At 39.4% G+C, this 20254-nt stretch overlaps 1 protein-coding gene across 3 annotated transcripts in view; it reads left to right on the top strand.

Moving 5' to 3' along the window:
• The window catches only part of GMDS (GDP-mannose 4,6-dehydratase), a 424244-nt gene that overhangs the window by 62621 nt on the left and 341369 nt on the right, over window positions 1–20254 (top strand). For all 3 annotated transcript variants that reach the window (XM_074827095.1, XM_074827104.1, XM_074827112.1), the window contains 3 exons: window positions 5300–5344; window positions 9016–9103; window positions 13587–13696. In XM_074827095.1, the coding sequence (XP_074683196.1) occupies window positions 5300–5344; window positions 9016–9103; window positions 13587–13696 (243 nt within the window). The remainder of the gene's footprint in view (window positions 1–5299; window positions 5345–9015; window positions 9104–13586; window positions 13697–20254) is intronic.

Consider the following 20254-nt stretch of genomic DNA (forward strand, 5'->3'; position numbering starts at 1 on the left):
ACTTGAGACAAAGTGCAGCACTGTTCTGTTTATAGTAGCTGCAAAAAATTACTGATTTCCTCTGTAAATCACTGGAAATGATTAGAAGCATGCATTTTTCAGCAAAACTAACATTACACTGTATTACTCTCTCAGATTTTTTTTTTTAAGGGAGGCTGTTTTGGAGTGCTACAAACAAATGAATAGTTGTTGTTATGGATTGTTATTAAAATCATTTAGATGTTGCCTTAGAGTGGTGTGTGTTCCACAGTTCTGTTGCCATACTCCAGCTAAGTCACTGAAATAGCGTTAATTTATAGCTCTACAAAAGTTTAAAATTTGACGAAACAATTTATTGTGCAAGGCTACTAGTGGCACTGGTCCTGCATATTTTAATGGAAGTATAGATTATTCAGAAGGCTAAATGAAAACGGTGACAGTCCACTGTTGGTGATGTTACTGCAGAAAGATCCCTTTAAGAAATAAAACCCATGTTCTATGGCTGAATGTGTGCCTTTTCTGTCCACGCGCTGTCCCCCAAACAGATTAATTGAACCTATCAAAATTTGACTTCAGGAGACCACAGCTATAGTTTGTAGTTCAAAAGGAATTTAGAACTGCTATGAACGACCTTGATAATTGACACCATCTATAGTTTGAACTTCCATGAACTCACTTTTGTCTTGTTATTCCTAAGGGCTTGGCATGAGCCTTATTCAATTTGGAATTTTATAAGTATAACCAACTTTGTTCTTTCGCATGATATGTGGAAAATTATGGCAATTTTTTTCCAAAGGAGTAATGAAGTTAGAAAACTTGATATTTGTGACACAGAAATACAGAGCACAACTGTGTGTAGCAAATGGACAGATAATTCATCATACATGACCATTGCAGAAATATCAAAAAACCACCTCCCTCGAACAGTGCATCTGACAGTGGCTGTGTTGCTTTTTTATGTTCTCAGGCTTTATTGCTAATCCATTTGCAAATGGGCAGGCACAAGTAGTATGGGAGATGGCACAGCAGTCACACTCTCTTCCCTGCTGCATTATTCAATGAAGTGGTGCTTTTCAAGTGACTGTCTCTTGTGGCTGGGAGTCACCTTTGGGAGTCTTGTTGATATTAGCAGCTCCATTGTTTAAGAAAGTAGAGAGCTGGGCTGTTGGTGGACGGTTTCTTTAGGCATCTTGCAGTAAGATTTCTCATGATCCTTTGCATGGCTTTGGGATTCCCTGACATTGCACATTTGTAGGTAATGTTTAGATTTTCAATTCCCTTTCCCTCCTTCTGAAAAAGCACTCCATATGCTTCTCCTGGAGTTCTAGGAATAGTAATAAAAAGAAATCTGTTTCTTCTCCTCTTGGTCTCATTTCCCTTGTTTATTCATCCATCTAGTACTTTCTTCCACTCCTCTTTATTAGCAGAGAGGAGCTGTGGGGAAGTGAGTCCACTACTCTAGATTATGAATGCTCGGATAGGATGTAATCTAGTTCTTGAATCCAGGATCTCTGCAGAAGGATGTTGGAACTGACCATATCAAAGGAGGAGGACGAAGACGTCTTGCATTTGGAGTTGCTTTTAGAGCCTTCTCTGAATGTGACAATATAAATCCAAAATGAGTCCATTGCAAATGGAATTTCCCTGTGAAGAACAGTGCAAAATAAAGGAGATTTGGATTGTTAAGGAGGCTATTTAATTCCACTTGTTTTCAGTTTTCTGTATAAATGATCCTATTCTTTGCTCATGGATCAAGTCAAACTTGATATATTTTTTTTTAATTCTAGATTTTTGTGGCAAAGCACTGTCTAACTCTTACATCTCAATTTCTTCACTCTGGAAAAGGTTTTCTTTGATAGTGTGTCAAAGCTTATTGAAGTTTTTGACATTAACTACTATATTAAATATAAAATATTGCATCCTAAAGTTGTCTCACTCTAGTTTATGTGACTGTTTTCTTTTGTCTGGGAATTTTACAGACATGTAAGGCAGCTGCAGTTGGAAACCTGCTGCTGTGTCTTGGAAGCCGGCTGAAGTATCATTCTTTGTGCTTTCAAACTACTCTTTGGCTAAAGACAGCGTAGTGATTCTTCAAGTCTGATATGTCAGTGTGTGCTGATGAAAAACTGTTTTAACTGAGGTGGTTTATCTAATCAGTCTTGTTAAACTGTTTGACTGTTCAAGCTGGTCTGACATATCAGTGCAGAGCCAGGTTTCATTACAATCCTACTTAAAGGCGGTTTGTAGGCTATTTTCTTTTAAGACTGATGTTGTGGCCACAGACAAAGGGACCTACTTCTGTCTTCTGAGGTTTTGTTGATTTGTTATAAACTGAGTAGCAGTAGCTGGGTACTTTACATTAGCAAAAGTAAACTCTCAAATGTGACAACACTTCTAAAGTAGAATAGCATATTGCCCAGTGGAGGGGACACAGTAACCAAGCACTCTTAATTTGTATAGACCATGTTTCTTCACCTTGCTTTTGTGGTTGACTTTGGGGAGTAGGGTACCTATAGGCCTCAGTGATCAGGCTAGGCTCTGGGCGTACTAATGCCTTGCTGGTTGCATATGCTCACTGCCACCTAAGCTGGTATTGGTTTTTTCAGTGTTAGGGAGGACATGATTTAGACGGCTAGTCTTGGGGTAAAACAGTCAGTGAAGTAGAATCAAGGTGACTATAAGCATTTCTTAGAAAAGGGAAGACCCTCCCTTCCAGTCCCCAACTTCGTGGATTGAACCAAGTCATGCACTTTATGCTGGTTCATTCCTACTCAGATGCAAACCAGGAGTGGAAATGATTGGCAGCATGTGGCTTAAATAAAGCAAAATCTGCTAACCCTAGCAAAAAATTGAGATTTGTTGCTAAACACCTAGTTCCTCTAATATTCTTTTCCTGAATCTTGAAAGCTGTTTGTAGTGTAAACAGAAATCAGTAGCTTTGATAGTAAAATTTATGTGCATAATGCGGTCTCCTATGGATAAAGGTTTAAATCGCTTACTAGAGTTTACTTAATATTGTTTACTCCTTGACCTCATTAGGAAAAGATAGGAACTGTGCTGTCCTTACAAGCTGCAAACTCTTCCACACTTTGATCGCTGTTCTGATTGCTGTTCTCATTGACAGCTGCTGTACAGGGAAAGAAAAGGAAGGGAAACATGAAACCTGGGAGCCGTGTGTGATACGGTATCACAGTGCAGGACAGCATGAATCTGCATTGTGTGCGATTACCAGACAGTAAATCAGCTGTGCTGTGCTAGAGCCAGAAACCAGTAGCTTTCACACTTGCTGCCTGTTTCCCACTCATTGTAAAGCGCTGCCCTATTACTTGATAGACCTGGAAAGGAAGTGCAGAGGAAGCGAGTGCCACTGCTGGTTCAAAATGTTCCAGGGCGACTGGAAAGTTTGAGCAATGGCCTGGGTGAGAAGAACAAGACCTTATTGACAGGGTTCAATCCTAGTCAAGTCTGTTTCCCATCAACTTCCTAAGTAATCACAGCCTTCTTTTTTCATCTTCTTTGTACTCTCTGAGTCTCCCACTTTCACGTCCCTTTTATTTTATGTATTTTAGTGGACTGAGCAACCAAGGAGAATTGGGAAGATTTCTTCCCTCTGATCCACTCTGCTAAATCCTGGAGGAATTACTAATGAAATTAGTAAATTGCCCCCATGTTTCTCCAGAGTTTCCACTGCATGTTCTTTGAATATCTCCTTTTGATAGGGTCTTGTTCTTTTCATTTGATGTACCGAAATACACACTGTTCCAGTGATGACATAGCACATGTGTTCTGTCATGTTCCAGATCAACCAATGTTATAGATCGATGGCTGTTGGGTTATGGCACTGTGAAGTCATGTGAACACACATGTATACATGTAGTGGGAGAAGTATATAAGCTGAGACTTTCTTTCTTGGTTTTAAGCTCTTCTAGACTGTGTAAGACTTTATGAAACACTTATACCATAAAGTCACTCATTTTTTCTAATGTTGCAGTTTTAAGCATACAGCAACGTGCCCCTTGTACACTGCGTCATGCCATTTTGCATAGACTTATGCGTGATTTTTGCCATCAATGTAGCAAGCAGTCTCTACTGGCAGTCTTGCTACTCTAGGACCTCCTAGGGCATCTCAAATTTCTTACTTCAGTATGTTATTCTCCTTAGGCTCTCTATGAGACAAGGAAAGTTCATTTAATCTGAGGTGGAGAGGTTTTCTTCTGGAGAAACATGCTTTTAGAAAGAGAACCAAACAGATATCTGTTTAGTTTTGCATTTAAATGTCTCTGGCCGTGATCATGGCAGAGCAGATCCACATAATAGAGTTTAAGCATGTAAGCATAGGTGGCATTTCATGTTTTTATGGTCTTTCTGTAGCAAGTCAATTGACTCTGAAATACTCTTGCATATTAAAGGAGCAACCAGTTCAAAACATCAGTGAAAAGATGCAGACTCTTTGGGCGTGGGTAATACTCACTGTATTGGTTAGTGAGTATTCTTCTGCGGGGGTAAACTCTCACTGGCTTTGTGATGGTGCGTACACATTTATAAGGATAATGTGACTTACTGTATTTGGTAATCCTGGCAATAGTGATGCCAGGAAAATCATCTGATTTCAGGAAAACATGCACTAGTGTATGTTTTGAAGTATTTACTTTTTGGGAGTTTAATAATTTAAGTTTGACAAAAATTTTAATTTAACTAAAAGAAAAACAACCAAAACAACCCAAACTCTCAATCCTCAATGATATATAAAATGTGAAAATGGCTTGTATTCTGTAGTATAAATGTAAAGTGTGCTAGGGATGTTTTTGAAAACTCAGTTGGTCAGGCAGGCAAAATTATTGCTGCCTTCAGAAGGGTTATGGAAGGACTGCATGTGCAAGGGAGATGTGTGACACAGTGCTACAGAGGCATGTTGTTTTGCAGAGCATGCCAATCTTGCACCAATTTTTCTGGAATGTTTTTCCTTCCCTATCTCCAAAATAGTTCAGATTCAGTAACTGTGGTTAGGATATTTTGGAAAGGCATCCCCAGGCACTTTATAATGGAACCTGGGAAGAAATTCAAGGGATGGTAGTTCTCAACCAGCATTTGTAAGCAAGTTATCTCTAAAATATACTGCTGCTTAATCTAAAATTAACTGAAAAGCACCTATAGTATTTTTAAGTCAGTGTATAAATCTGAAGAAGGTAAAGTATATGCTTGTTACCCAGTCAGCTCACTGCATTTTTTTTTTTCTTCCCTTTTTTGAGACCTTAACCAGTCCAAATCTCCCAGGCCCATTCAGCATTTCTAACATTTTCCTATATCTTACTCTTCCCAGGATGGATCGTACTTGGCTGAGTTCCTGCTGGAAAAAGGCTACGAGGTGAGTGACTCGGTGACTGGCTGCGGGCTGATGGAGTCGTTTGGATGCTGCAGCTCCAGCTTCCTCTTCTTCTGTCCTTCTCTGTATGTTTTCCACTCCAGCCCTAGATAACAAATCAAAACTCTGGAGAGGAATGTGCAACATGGTCTGTAATCATGCCAGTTTATTGTACTATTTATCATCTAATGTCCACTGGTGGATTCCCTCTTCTCCTCAGGGTATAACTGCTTTGCATGTTTCCCGCCAACTCAGATAAGCAGTGACCTGTGTGAGCCAAAACTGTAAGGAATTAGGGAATAATTTATGATGCGACGTACCACATAAAGGAATAAGAATCTCTTGTTTTGTTCTCTTCCCCCTCTCTCCACACTAAAGGCCCTTTTAGTTTGGCAGTTACACTTCAACAATGAAAACCTTGCATTTTGCTTTCTCTGTTTAAAAAGGAAAAAAAAAAAAAAACAACAAAACAAAATGCAAAAATATATTGTAGTAGTGTTACTTTCCACCCCTTCTCTTGGATTAATTATATTCTTGCTTTGCACATGATTTTCAGTTACCTTTTCCTTAATGTAAAGGGAGTCCGATTCTTTACTTCTTGCTGCATAATTTACCCTGGCAAAATAGCCTTTTTGGGGCCCAGCAAAGCAAACATTATTATGGTATGATTTGATGGTTTTGAACTTTTGTGGGCATATATACGAGAATGTTTGCTTTCTCCGTCATGGAAGGTGCTTCCAAAATATATGATAATGGAAGGAAAGGGTTGACCAAATTAATCTCCCAACAACATAGTATTTTCTGAGTTTTTAGTAAATGCTAATGCTTGTTCTAATATTGACTTTTATTACTCCTGTTGTAATACTTTTCATAGCTTAGTGAGAAGTCTTTTCTCAGACAGTCTGTGCTTTCCATGCTTTTGCATGTAATTAATCTTGCCTTCTTCCATCCTTTCTCCTGCTTTGATTGATCTGCTTATTGGTGGTGTTTTCTCAGTGTTGTAAATGGATTATTTTTACTATTTCTCCATTCCATTTGGAGAAGAGAGATGATATTGTCGTTGCTTCTGCTGCTTAAAAGGCAAAAGTATATGCTCTCTCCTAGTCCACAATGAAGTTGGGATTTGTGAACTGCAACTAAAATGAAATATAAACCTTTCCACAATAGAAAGGTTATGATAATTGTGTAGAGTTTTTTCTTCTGTTCCTCAACTCTCCATCTATTTGTTGAAATTCTCTCCTGCGTTCCCAGTTAGAGACTTCTGGTGCTGAATAACTGAACACAAGAGTACACGTGATAACTGATAAAATGGTTCATTTGACTTTTTTTAATTTCAATCTATTTAAAGATTGAACCCTATTGAGAAAAATCCACTGATTTTACATTCTTAACTAGATTAACCAGTTTGCACACATTTTGGCTTGTCACAAAGTTTGCATTTCCTTATCCCATGCAGACAAAGGTACCTTTCATCAGTTTTTTTTACAGTAATATTGCTGTCATGGATTAAACATTTGGCAGGTTTTCTTTCTCTTGTATGTGCATACCAGAAAAAGGGGGGTGAGGGGTGGGGAAAGAAAAGGCAAAAAAAATCAAAGAAAAAAAAGGCTGGGGTTTGCAGGTTTTCTTGTTATCGCTGGATGCAACAGGCTCTCTGGATTTGTTTGAAACTTTTTGAAGTTCTCAGGTGATCGTGTTTAGCACATCTCATTGGTCAAATGTTACATTCAGCTGACAGAAAGCTCTTGCAAGCATGATCTTTCATCAAGCTTTTTGCTGGCAAGATCTAACGTATCGGTCAATCATTTGTGTGAACTTGAATTTCAGCATGACTTCCTTCAGAGATAGATAATAGAGAGCTCAAGAAGTCTCTCATCAGGACTTTAAGCCAAAATATTTAATTTTGCTAAAAGAGTTGTAGAGCACTTCAGTTAGCTTCCTTTAGAATAATTTGATGTTTTAAAACTGCAGAGTCCGATTATTTTATTTTTTTTTACTCAGCGAAACAGATGTTCAGTTGAGTACTCAAAGTATTTCCAGCATCTTTTGCAAAAGTGAAGTTGTTATGGAAGTATCTTTTTTTGAAAGTGTTTCTCTGTGAACCTTATGTCCCTATAAATTATCCACACATTCTGTAAATAATTATTTTGGTAGAGCTTTAAACGATGTAAGTTTGAAAATTTATCTTCATAAATTCATTATTTGATGGAAATTTTTTTAGGGGGCCATGTTCCTCAGTTTCCCATTGATCCTCAAAATGCAAATATTTTAATCAGTTGTGGAAAGTTTAGCATTTGAATTGTAGAACAAGGTATGTTGTGAGCGTCTTGTGTGGCTGGGCACACAAAAGATTTTGTTCAAGAAAGTCATAAATTTGACTTGCATGTTGTAAAGACGAAGCTATTCAGCTGCTATTAGAGATCTTGCCACCGAAATGTCATTCTGAAAGCATCAAACTGGTCTCACTCCATGGCTGTGCATACCTTTTTACTTAGTTAAGTTTCAGACAAGATTGAATAAAAAGTGTTTTCTGTGTCAATAACCATAGTTTGTGTTATGTGTAAAAGAAAAATCCCCAAAGAAAACCAAACCAAAGCTCCAAACACTGCCTGTTCCTGCTGGTATATTCTTGCAGGTACAAGTTAACATGAAGTGAGAGAGTAAAGTGATGGCCCAACCCAACCAAGCGTAGGATGCATCAAACTGTAAGGAATCGCTTTCAGAAATAAAGGGCCAGGAGAAGTGGAGGACAGTCAGATGCTAAAGCTTGATTTCACTTGTGGAAGCACAACTTCTGCAGTTGGTAACCTAAGCTAACGTGAATTCTGGCAGCAGGCATGGGGCTTTCTTGCATAAGGAGGAAACAGGATCACTGTTTGAACAATTTCTCTAATGTATTAGACACAAATGGGCTTTTCTTTAATGTTAGTCAGAACCAGTGGGTTTTTTCACAGGCTTAGTTATTGTGGCTGGTTAAAGGAAATTCCCAATCTGAGCTTCAGCCTTTGGCTTGTCTGTGTGTCTCATAACCCACTGGAGAACACTGACTCATGAGGTCCGCAAAACAGCACTGACTGTTCTGGCTGTTCTTCCAACACCCCAGAAAGTGAATAGCAGCTGTTTTCTAAAATATAGTTGGGCCTTGCAACTGCTGCCCCTTCTTTCCCCTAATCTTTCTTTTTTTTTCCTCCCCTCATCTCTGCCCACTCTCTCCTTTCCTTAGCCCCATCTCCTGCTGCTCCTTTTTCCATGCCCATCATTTCTGGCTCCAGAATGATTTCTCTGCAACCAGGGTGAAGTGCTTATCTTGGGATTCACATATTGTTTCTCCAACTCCAGTAATGTTGGCAAGTCTCACTCACTAGGAGATGGTTTTCTAGGACAATTCAGTGTGTTTTCTGTACTGTGTGTGGTGCTTGGGCTGCTAGTGGTGTCAGTAAGGGAGAAGGTGAAACCAGTCAAAGGTACTAAAATAAATATGACGACATCAGAGCACATCTCCAAGTATTTTGTTGCAATTTGGATAACTGTCTGCCTTTAGAACTAGAGACAAGCTCTCATTACCTGATATAAAGGTTCGACCTATCTTTATGAAAAGAGCGATGATAATGATGAACACTTTCCTCTTAACGTTTACCACTTTCCTTTTGTATTTTTCCCTGTTCAATCCCCAGGTGCATGGCATCGTTCGTCGGTCTAGTTCTTTTAATACAGGCCGGATTGAACATCTCTATAAGAACCCACAGGCTCACATTGAAGGAAGTAAGACCTTGGTTTTATATTTAAGGGTTTTTTTTTTAGTCTGTGGTGTGTGTGTTTGGAGAAAGGTCCCCAGGAGCAGAAAGGGAATCCCAGTTTCCTCTGCCTAAATGTTATTAATGAGTAGTTATTTTTAAACTGTGCTTGACTTAGGCAAAAAACCAAACAAACAAAAAACCTTGATAGCTAAGCTTTCCTTTTGTCTGCTTGTGTTAGCTAGCCGCTCTATCTCGGAAATAAAAGCAACGATTTTTCTCTGAAAAAGTGACACAATGTACAGATACTCTTGTGTATGTGTTACCAAGAGTGGAAAATGAGAGGGGCCCAAGAAGCCACTTTTTGTTGTGTAGAAATGCTGACACAGTTCATGCATAGCTGGTTGGTAGCAATTAGAAAATGACTGGGCCTGCAAAGAGCTATGTGAGGTTGAAGTGTCAGAATAGTAAAATGGGTTTTTTGAGGCAGTTATCTTAAGCACTCAACTTCTCTTTCCTCATGAGCTTCTTAGTGCCTGATGGAGGTGAAGGTTTGGGGACAGCCTGTATGACAGCATGAATAAGACATGATCAATTCTTACTGATGACAGGAAGAATGAATCTTTGGATCTTCTGAATTTCTGCACCCAAGGAAACGATTACGTGTTTTGCCTGAAGGAAAGGCATTGCTCTTGGAAATTTGCTGACAATTTACTGTATTCTCTGTTACCAATGATAATTTGGAAAGCTTGAAATTATTACCTTTAGTGTACACTTTGCAAAAATTGTTTGAGTATTTTATCTTAAAGAAGGTTAACTGGTCACTTAAGGAGAAGAAGCTCAAGTGTTGGATGGCTTCAGTTCAGCAGAAGGATTGAGCATTTTAACAAGCATATAGTTCTCTATGCTATGCATATTTTGTACAGTTGTGCAGACTGACACTGTACTAAATAGTCTGATTGAAGGTATTGTTAACACGAAATATCTCCATGCCGTAAATAAATCTCATGTCTTTTGAAGTCTGCTTCCCACCATGGTTAAACAGCTTTATTTTATCAGATTGTAATATATAATGCAATTTTTAGATTTTTACTTGATCTTTGATTGTAATTTTTAAAAAAATATTTAATTTCTGACATGACTTCAGTGGTATTTGCTGTGAATAGTTGCTACTTACTGTACATTGCTCCTTAAATCGAGGGGTAAAATTGAATAAAATATCTTCATGAAGAATACTGAAACCTGTGCTTCCATCAAGGACAATGTAAGAACTGTGTTTCCCATGACTTACATTCATGGCTCACAAGGTAAAATGAAGCAAAAGAAATCAAACAGGAACCTGTGCGTTTTGAGGATTGTCTTGTGAATATGAAAAATGATTTGAGAAGACAGTGTAGATCTTGATAAATATGCATATGAACGTTTAAAGAAAGTTGGAGGAAAACACAAAGAAAGGAGACCTTAAATGTTTTTCCCTACTTCTTATCTCATTTTCCTTTAACTGAGGAATGCAGCCATATGAATGGGAGGAGGAGGAGGAATGGGACTTGGAATCTCAGGAAAGGCTGCTCCATGGAAACTGTTTGGAAACAATGGGTTTCCAGGCAGTACTGGAGGAAGCAAAGAAGCAATAGTGGTTTATGTGAGCAAACCCTAATTTTGTCTTTGCCCAATGTGTTGTTCCCATGAGGAATTGATTACACATTGCAAGATGATCATCTTCATAGGCAGTGAGCCTCCTTATATTAAAAAAAAAAAAAAAGTAGGGAGAACGAGAAAGAAAACAAAGCGTTTCCTGAAGCAAGCCTCCAGTTTTGCTTGCTAAGGAGGTTTTTAGATTGGATAATATTACTAAAACCCAAAGGTTTTGACATTTGATCTGTGTTTATAAATCTTTGCACCAAATAAACCCCATTTCTTGTAAGTCTTTCCACTTAGCCTATTACTCTTGAAAGACCTCTTTTTCATGGGTCAGAAAATGAACAAAGCCTTATGCCTGGCTCCCCTTCAAAAACACCATTTGGACAAGCAGTTTTGAAAACTTTGATGGTAGACCAGAAGGGGTATTCCCTTTTGAGAGCTTTAAATTTAAGGTACTTGTGGGAGGGTATGTCTGTTTGGCTTAGCACAGCTGGCAGCCCACCTTCCCCTGGGAAGCTCTGAGACTGCTCTCTGGCCTGAGCATGGTGGCAGAACTGGATGTCTTTGTAGGAAGAGGGAGCCTGGCTGTGGCACCTCTTTCCTGCTGAGCTGCTGCTTAGGCTGGAGAGGAACCAGTTGCTCTTTCAGACCCTGAGGATCTTACAAAGCTGCTGCTGCTCCCTGGGCCCCCTCTTGTAACAGTGTCCTCTGCTCCATCCTCTCTGAAAGGCTGGCTCAGCTGACAGGGAGATTTTGTTTAACTCCCAGACAAAGTAAGTAGAGGAAGAAGAGGGTCCCCTGTTGCCTAAAGGAAGCTTTCTTTTCTGGTACGGAATGAGTAGTACATTTCGGTTCCTCCCTGCTCCCACCAGCCTACAGGGTTTTCCTGAAAAAGTTGGTAACTGCCATCAAAGAAATTGGTTAGGTGGTACTTGCTATTGGTTTCTATTTAGTGTTCCAAGAAAAATGCATCAGTTGTTACAATGGTCTGGACACCAACAGCTTTGAGGATTGCAGGTTAACATCAATACCCAAATAGTTTTATCCTGTAACCATTTGGGGTCTTGTGCATGCTGTGGTCCACAGGCAGAACTGGTTTCATGTGTTGAATTTCATTTGGGAAGCAGGACAGTTGCATTCCATACAAGTGGAAATGTGGTGATGTTTCAGCACAGCCTTACAGAACTGGTGGTAGGAATGAAGGCAGCCTAAACCATGGATAATTGATGTGTATGCACAAAAAAGGTCATAACCTGCTTGCCAGCCCTCATTTAATCAGTTATCTCTTTCTTTAAAAAAAAAAAAGTTTGCGTTACCATTCCTGTACCTGTTGGCCACAGCTTCACTGGGTCTTGAAGTCTCTTCAGAACTGTCCCTTTCAAGCAATGGGGATGGATGTAAAAGCAGATTTCAAGAATATACTGTGACCTGCTGGGCTGTATCACTTTATCAACCTGAAGGGCCTCAAGTACCTGTTAAATAGGAACGTGTGAAGCTGAACACCTGAGAACTATGTGATCTGGTACTTCCTTGCTGTCTTAAACTGTTAAAAAAAACCCAAAAACCCCAGCTTAAATAAAAACAAAGTTCATTATATCTCTATAGCATTTTAAAAAAATGTACTGTGGATTCATATGGTAGTCTCTTGTAATGAACCTTGGTTTCAGGATTAAAAAAAGAAAAAAAATCAAATTGATTATATCTGTAGATGATACAACCCCAAAAAAATGGTGGCCATTGTCAAATGCGAAGACAGCTAAACTGTACTGAAATAGGATTTTCTTCTTTTTCCTGGAGATAAATGTAAATTTATTAAGGTCAAAAACATCAAATGAAAATCTATATAAATATAGCAAGTAAATATAAACAATAAATTCACCAATAGTTATAACAGGATTTTTCTTTTTGTTGAATAGGTATGTGAATAGCAGTGTGGTGGTGTTTGGTTTTTTTGTTGTTTGTTTTTTGGGGTTTTTTTTAAGAGGAAAATGAGACCTGTTCCATCAGAATGAATTTCACTTCTGGAATAATTTCTTGATAGGTCGGGGTCTGAAACCAAGAGCAAGTTGATAAGCCATTGCAGCCTGCTCTTTTAGTTTTGACAGGAGCTGGTCTTATGCTCTTACCTACTTTTTCACACACAAATTAGAAAGTAACACAGTTGGGAAAGGATAAATAACAGCTGTATGACTGATGTATCTAACCACATTTGAGATTTAGGTGTGTAATATCATGAGGCATGTTTCACTGACAGTTACAGTGTTCTCCGAAATTCCTTTCTGGTGTTGTATGTGTATTTTTTTAAATGGAAAAGCAATAGTAATAAATACAGTGGGTTGTACTGTAATGTTACCTAGATGTTCATTTGTCAGTACCTTTAGGCATTTTTGTTGTGTTGTGAAATTATTTGCAGTGAGGAACTTAAAACACGTGCAACATTTTGGGAGGGAGGAGAAAGCTATTGATCTATTCTTAAGAAGTTATTAAAAACCTTTGTGAGTGAAAGATTGGAAGTCTAAAGTAAAATAATGGGGGTTTTGTGGCTGAAATTCTGTATATGACATTGATCTAATTTATACAACCTGGGTTAATGAAGAGTAAACTATTAAACAAATTATGTAAATGTTGCTAGGTAAATCAGATTATTGAAAAGAGAATCTGAAATGGTATTCCATACTCCTTCAGGGAAATATGTTTTGTGCTTGAAGATAGAGAAAAAAACCCAAGTAAAACCTTGTTCAGCCGGTGATATCTTAACTTTTTTCAATAAATTTTTACTTGGATTTTAAACCTGGAATAGGATTTGGACCAAGAATGCCATATAGTTCTGGGACTAAAGTGTATTAACTCTGTGTTCTTAAACTCTGAAGACATGAAGCTGCACTATGGTGATCTCACGGACAGCACCTGCCTGGTGAAGATCATTAATGAAGTCAAACCCACTGAGATATACAACCTGGGAGCTCAAAGCCATGTCAAGGTGAGTAGCTTCTAGCACTGAGAATTGTGTATGTGCGTTGGTGGTGGTATACTGCTTTGGTTATTTTAAACTGCAGCATTTATAGCTGCTTTAACAACTGCTAACTTGGACAGGTAAACACTGCCTTATATCAAGATAGTTGAGTTTGTGGTGCTGAATTACTGCATGAGTCTTGCTTCTGAATATATATTAAGATGTCAGGATGAGGTTAAATTGTCATTATCAACAAAATACATAAGCTTAAAAATCTGATTTTTCTATCATGTGAAATAACTTCTGCTGATCAGTCCTAGTGGAGAAGTTATGCAGTGTTGTTAGGCCAAACAGTGCTTACAACCACGTTATTCTGTTTACATTAAAAATCAATACCTGTATGTGAGAGTGTCACTTCTAGAAAGGCTTCGCCTATACCAGTTTTTGTGCAGGTGGTATACTTTGAAAGATTGACCAACACATAGAGAAAACAGCTTTACTACTGCTTGCAGTTTTATAATATTTGGTTGGAAAAATCAAGTTATAGAAACTGAAATAAAAAGGACATGTTGCAGATGAGTTACTTGGCCCTGGCGAGAACTGCTGCATCATAAGGAAAGAACATGAATAGTAGAGAGGATAACTTTGTGTTTTACATATGTTAAGCTACGTTGCTGTATCATGGAAAAGCTTAGTTTAGTAACAGGTGACCTCTATTTGCTTGCAAAAACCTCATTCATACTTTACTGTGTGATTACAAACTGAAACTGACGGCCAGGTAGCAAATTGTCATTAAAATAAATTGTGTGTCAGTCATATGTTCTGTCCTTATTGTGTGCAAAGGGAAAGTATTCTTAAGTGGTAAAATTCCCTGGCCCCTCTCTTGAGATGAGAACTGAAGGAGCATTTAAGCCTCATGAAAATCAGTTTGGCTTTAGTTTTGTAAGTCAGCCTTCCTACAAAAAGCAGTGTGTTGTTCCTATGTCCGTGTAAGCCTTGAAACCCAGCAAGAGGAAACTATGTTGAAAGACTGCAGTTATTCACAAGACAAACAGCAGAATAGAGATGAAATGAGAATAATTTTGCTTTTAAATCACTTGCATGATTGAATTATTCAGTTTGCTTTGTGCTAAACAGGAGTCTGGTTTGGTTTATTAGCTCAGGATACAGCATTATAAGAACAAGGCTACATGAGTCCAAGGGCAGCTTTGGTCCAGAAAGCAATTTAACTGCTGCTTTGCACAGTGAAACCTGAGCCAGCAAATCTTGCTGGGTATTTGCAGTCCACAGCTAGGTGTTCCAGCATTTATTTTCTTGAACTAGTTCATTGGATAACAATCTTCATGGAAATTACTTGTGTCCCTTAAGTGATGTTAGCATGGTACTAATGTTCTAGTCCCAAGCTATCTCCATGTGGCTGCTGCAGCTGCCAACAGCTCAAATCACAGCACTGGGAGGGCATGAAGGGGTGGTGGTGGTGATGCTGTTACAGGTTCTTACGTGACACTGCCATGGGCTCTGGGAAGGTTTATTCCTCAAGCTTTTCACTGCATGAACATTTTGATCTGGTGCAGATCTGGCATCAAGTCTTGACTTTCAGAGATCTAATGTGCCTTGGAGCACAATGAGGAGGCATCAAAATGGCTCTCTTAGAAGCTAGCCTGAATGCAGCAGGCCAATATGTAAACAATGTTAGAAGTCTTACTGGAAGTCTAGATAAGACTGTTTCAGGATGTGCTTATGCTTCCTAGCATCTCAAGTAATACTTCTGTTGTTGCAGTTGAGGAGAGAACCTAGGCACCCCAAGTCTGTTGATTGAGATGATTGAGGGACTTGACTTTGGTATCGATACGACTTAAATGCAGTCCAACAGTGCTTACCATTTTAAAACAATTCCCAATGTTAGAAGAGGGAGTAGAACCTGGCCACCTATTAGGGGTGAATGTCTTCATCAGAGACCTAAACAGCTCTTACTATTAAACTTTGGTTATGTGAAGTTACTGTTTTTGCCTGTGTGCATCATGTTTGGGGAAGGAGGGGAAAAGAACTTCTAATCTTAGCTTGCTTCACATTCTGGTGACTTTGAACCAGTGACGTCTTCAGTATTTTTTGGTGGTGTTTGTGTTGGCTTGTGTTTATGCAGAATAAAGTTTTCTATCACTCTCACTTCCAGTTAGTTTATGTGAGCCATGCTGAAACGAAGGAAAATAAAATAATAGGAAGTTGGTCTGGTTTCCTGTAGGAAACCAATGAAGATGAAATTGGTTCTTGGAATGAACCCACAGTAGTCTGGGAAATACTGTCAGAGAAGACGTTTTTCTGAATCATAAATAGTGAGGACTATGACTCATAAAGTAGGTCACTGAGAGGCTGATCTGATCTTGTACATGGGAGAAAGTGAGAGAAGACTGAAACTTGCTCCTTATTAAAAACAGTAAACTTAACAGGATGAAATCATCACTAGGAACAAATTATCCAGTGTGCATTCCTGTCTGTTTTGGTGAGAAATGGGGATTAGCTCTCTGCACTGTAGCTTCTCCATTGGATGTTCAGAAAACAGTAGCACATTCACTTCATAGTTACTAAGTAAACAGTTTAGCCTCATTTTCTCAATCCAGTCTTTATATGTTCTGCTGCTTTGGCTTTTGGTGCTTTGGGAATCTGGTGTGGTGACCTTGATTTATTTTCATTTAATTAGGTTTCATGGGAGTGATTGTTAACAGTATATTGGTTCTAAATAATAATCTATTACTGTGTATAGGTAGCATGCAGATGGCTTCATCTAAATTCTGTTATCTGTAATTCTATACTCATATCCCTCTGTTAAATGTCTCGAAAAGCAATTTTCCAAATGCTAGGTTGGCTAAAATGATATAAATGTTTCTTCTTTCACAGTGTTTCAGTAGATGCACACACATAGACAGATATGAACTTGTAACTTTTTTTCTGAAGTACAAGTGATTTCATCAGTATTTGACTGCTGTAAGATTTTTTTTTTTTTTTCACTTGCATTGAACTGGTGAAGCTGGCAAGTATTTTTTTACAAATTTCTGAAGCAAAAGGCGGTGTAACCTTAGTGAAAGATCTCTTGCTTTCAGCACTTGAAACTTGTTGCAATGAGCAGTTAAATGTAGGACTGAAGAAATGGCTCCAGTTTTATGGTTATTGCTATCCTAGTACTCATGTATTAAATAGCCTAGTCCAAGTTGGCTGTAGTGCAGATAGCCACAATTGCTCAGTTTACTTCTTTAAATTGTATTGGGTAGTAAAAGGTTATTTTGCCTACTTACTGTCAGCATTTATTGCCAGAAATTTTATAGCAAATGTGTTTTATAAGATATGAAAGTAATGGGTTGACTTTTCTGTGATAGCTGTTCCCTACATATGCAACAAGGATGTATTTTTGAAGAGTAAAGCCTCACTTGTGTGTAACTACGTTTTTAAAAGCCATTAAATGCTCAGTTTGGTTTTTTTTTCCCTTGCAAGATGCATACAGGGCTTTTTTGTTCTTTAGTTTAGGGAATATTAAGGTTCTATTTAGTTTTAAGTCCTTGCAGACATATGGGTGCTTGTAGTCACGTGGGGATTAATTTTAAGACGCAAACCCCTACCACTGTTAGGTGAAAGGTGAAATGTAAAAATCAAGGGCCTTTTAGGGCATCTCACCTGAGTAAGGGTCTCTTTACACTTGCTTATTGAATTCAGCTTTGTCTCTAGCTCCTCCATTTTTTTTCTTTTATATTTTTGTGCTCTCCAAAGAGAAGGTCCTTAGTCTTGGGAGGCCTTTAGTTCTCCTCTTTCCCCATCCTGGCAAAATTAAAGAACATACTAATTTCTGATTATTTTGTGGTTTTTGTCTGTATCAAATACTGACCCCTAATTGCTGTGAACTAAACATGTTATGAACTACTAATTGATTTCAACCCCATACTTGTTAATGTGACTATGTCTGTGTTCATGCTGCATGGAGGATCAAGTGGCAGCAGGGAAGATGAAGAAACAAAAGAAATAGCAGCAAGGTCTTCAGAGCCCATGGAGAAAGCTTCCAACCTGCATAAAAGCCTGTGCTCACCTGTGTTTCTGCTGTGTCTTGAGGCTATAGCTTGCATACTGGGTGGTGGGAAAGTGGGATTGCTGCAGGGAGGGGAAACTTGAAGTACACAAGCAAAAGTTTACATCATATAATTTTACAGAATCACAGAATGTTTGAAGGTTGGAAGGGACCTCTGGAGACTGTCTAGTCCAATCCCCTTACTCAGAGCAGTCAGCTAGAGCAGGTTGCAAAGGACCTTGTCCAGTCAAGTTTTAAGTGGGATGGGGAAACCTGTTCTGTCACTTGTCCAGTTCCATCACCCTCACAGTAAAAAACCAACATCCACCACCACAAACATTTTCATATTTTTTAAATGGCATTCCTGTATTTCAGTTTGTGCCCATTGCCTCACCTCCTGTCACTGGATACCACTGAGAAGACTCCATCTCAGTCATCTTTACTCTTCCCACCACTCATGAGATATTTTTATACACATCAGTCAGATCCATCTCTGAGCCTTCTTCAGGATAAAGAAACCCAACTCTCACAGCTTCTCCTCATATGACAGGTGCTTCAATCCTTCAGCCCTTTGTGGCCTTTTATGGGTCCATTCTGTCTGTACTGGGAGCCCAGAATTCACAGTGGTCTCACCACTCAGCATGCAGAGGCAAAAGATCACTTCCTTTGACCTTTTGGTGACACTTATCCTAATGCAGCTGAAGATGCTGTTGACCGCCTTTGCTGGCTCATGCTCAACCTGGTGTCCAGCAGGACCCCCAGACTCCCAGCATGTACCAGTACATGGGGTCATTCCTTTCGAGTTGCAGGACTTTGCACTTCCATTTGTTGGACTTCATGAAAATACCTTCTTCCCATTTCTCCAGCCTTTCAGGGTCCCTCTGAATGACAGTATACCCATCTGGCATTATTGACCACTCCTCCCAATTTTGCATCATCTGCAGACTTCCCGAGGATGCACTCTGTCTCATTGTCAAGGTCATTGTGTACCCCTGGGGTACACAATTAGTGAGTGGACTCCAGCTGGACATTGTGCCGCTGATCATAACACTGGCCCAGCAGTTCAGCCAGTTTTCAGTCCACCTTGCCATCCACTTATTAGCCTATTCTTTCATTCACCAACCCAGTCAGCTCATCGTAGAAGTCTATCAGGTTGTTCAGGCATGTTTTCACCTTCATAAATCTATGCCTGACTTTTTCCAATCACCTTCTTGTCCTTCATATATTTGGAAATGGTTTCCCAGATTAATTGCTCTATCACCTTCCTAGGAATCAAGGTGAGGCTGACCAGCCCATAGTTCCCTGGATCCTTCTTGGAAGATAGCAGTGACATCTCCTTTTTTTTCTAGTCAGGAGCTTTCCCTGATTTTCTTGACCTTTCTAGAGTGGCTTTGCAGTGGCATCAGCCAACTCCTTCGGCACTGGTGGATGCATTCCAGCAGGTCTTATGGTATGTGTTCAGTTTGTGTAAATGTTCCCCCGATCATCTTCTACCACAGGTATGTTTTTATTGCTCCAGACTTTCTCATGGGCTTCAGGAACCTCTCATTTCTTTGTCAGCCTTACTAGTGAAGACAGAGGTAAGAGGTTGTGGGATACCTCAGCCTTTTCAATGTCCTTTGTCAGCAGGTTCCTGCCCTGTTCAGCAGTAGGCTCACATTTTCCCTGATTGTCTTTTTGCTGCTGATACACCTGTAAAAGCTCTTCTTGCTGCCCTTTATGTCCCCCACCACAGTCAAATCCAGATGGGCTTTGGTTTTCCTACCTCTATACCTGCCTACTTGAACAGTCTCTTTGTATTCCTCCTGGGTTGCCTGTCCGTGCTTCCACCTCTTATACATTTCCTTTTTATGCTTGGGTCAGGAGCTCCTTATTCATCATAGAGGCCTCCTGTAACCTCTGCTTGATTTCAGACTTGTCAGGATGGACCATTCTTAAACTTGGAGGACATCTTTGAAAATCAGCCAGCTCTTGTGGACTCTTCTTCTCTCCAGGGCTGTATCCCATGGTACTCTACCAAGCAGATCCCTGAACAGGAAAAAGTCTGGTCTCTTAGGTCCAGGATTGTGATCCTGTTTTTCTGTCTTGCTTCCTTCTCTCAGGATCCTGAACTCCACCATCTCGTGATCACTGCAGCTAAGGCTGCCCTGACCAGTTCTTCCTTGACTGTAAGAATCAGATGTTCGTAGCATTTTCCCTTGTAAGCTGTTCAGTCATCTGTGTCAGGAGGTTATCATTGTACTCCATAAATCTCCTGGATTGCATGTACCCCGCATGTGCCCTACAGCAGATGTCAGGATGGTGAAAGTCCCTCATGAGGACCAGGATCTATGAATAATGTAAGGCTTCTTCCCATTATATGAAGAAAACCTTATCTACTTCTACATCATGTTGTAAAGCCTGTTTGCATCCTTGGGCTTTTCCATCCGTGAGGAACGTGAACCGTATGGGAAACAGGTTGTCTTTTTCATTTCCCAACATAGTCTTTTATGGGATGCTTCTTCCTGTAGTTGTAACTGTGCTTATGAACAATT

Source organism: Strix aluco, chromosome 1, assembly GCF_031877795.1.
Source record: "Strix aluco isolate bStrAlu1 chromosome 1, bStrAlu1.hap1, whole genome shotgun sequence".
Taxonomy (NCBI): domain Eukaryota; kingdom Metazoa; phylum Chordata; class Aves; order Strigiformes; family Strigidae; genus Strix; species Strix aluco.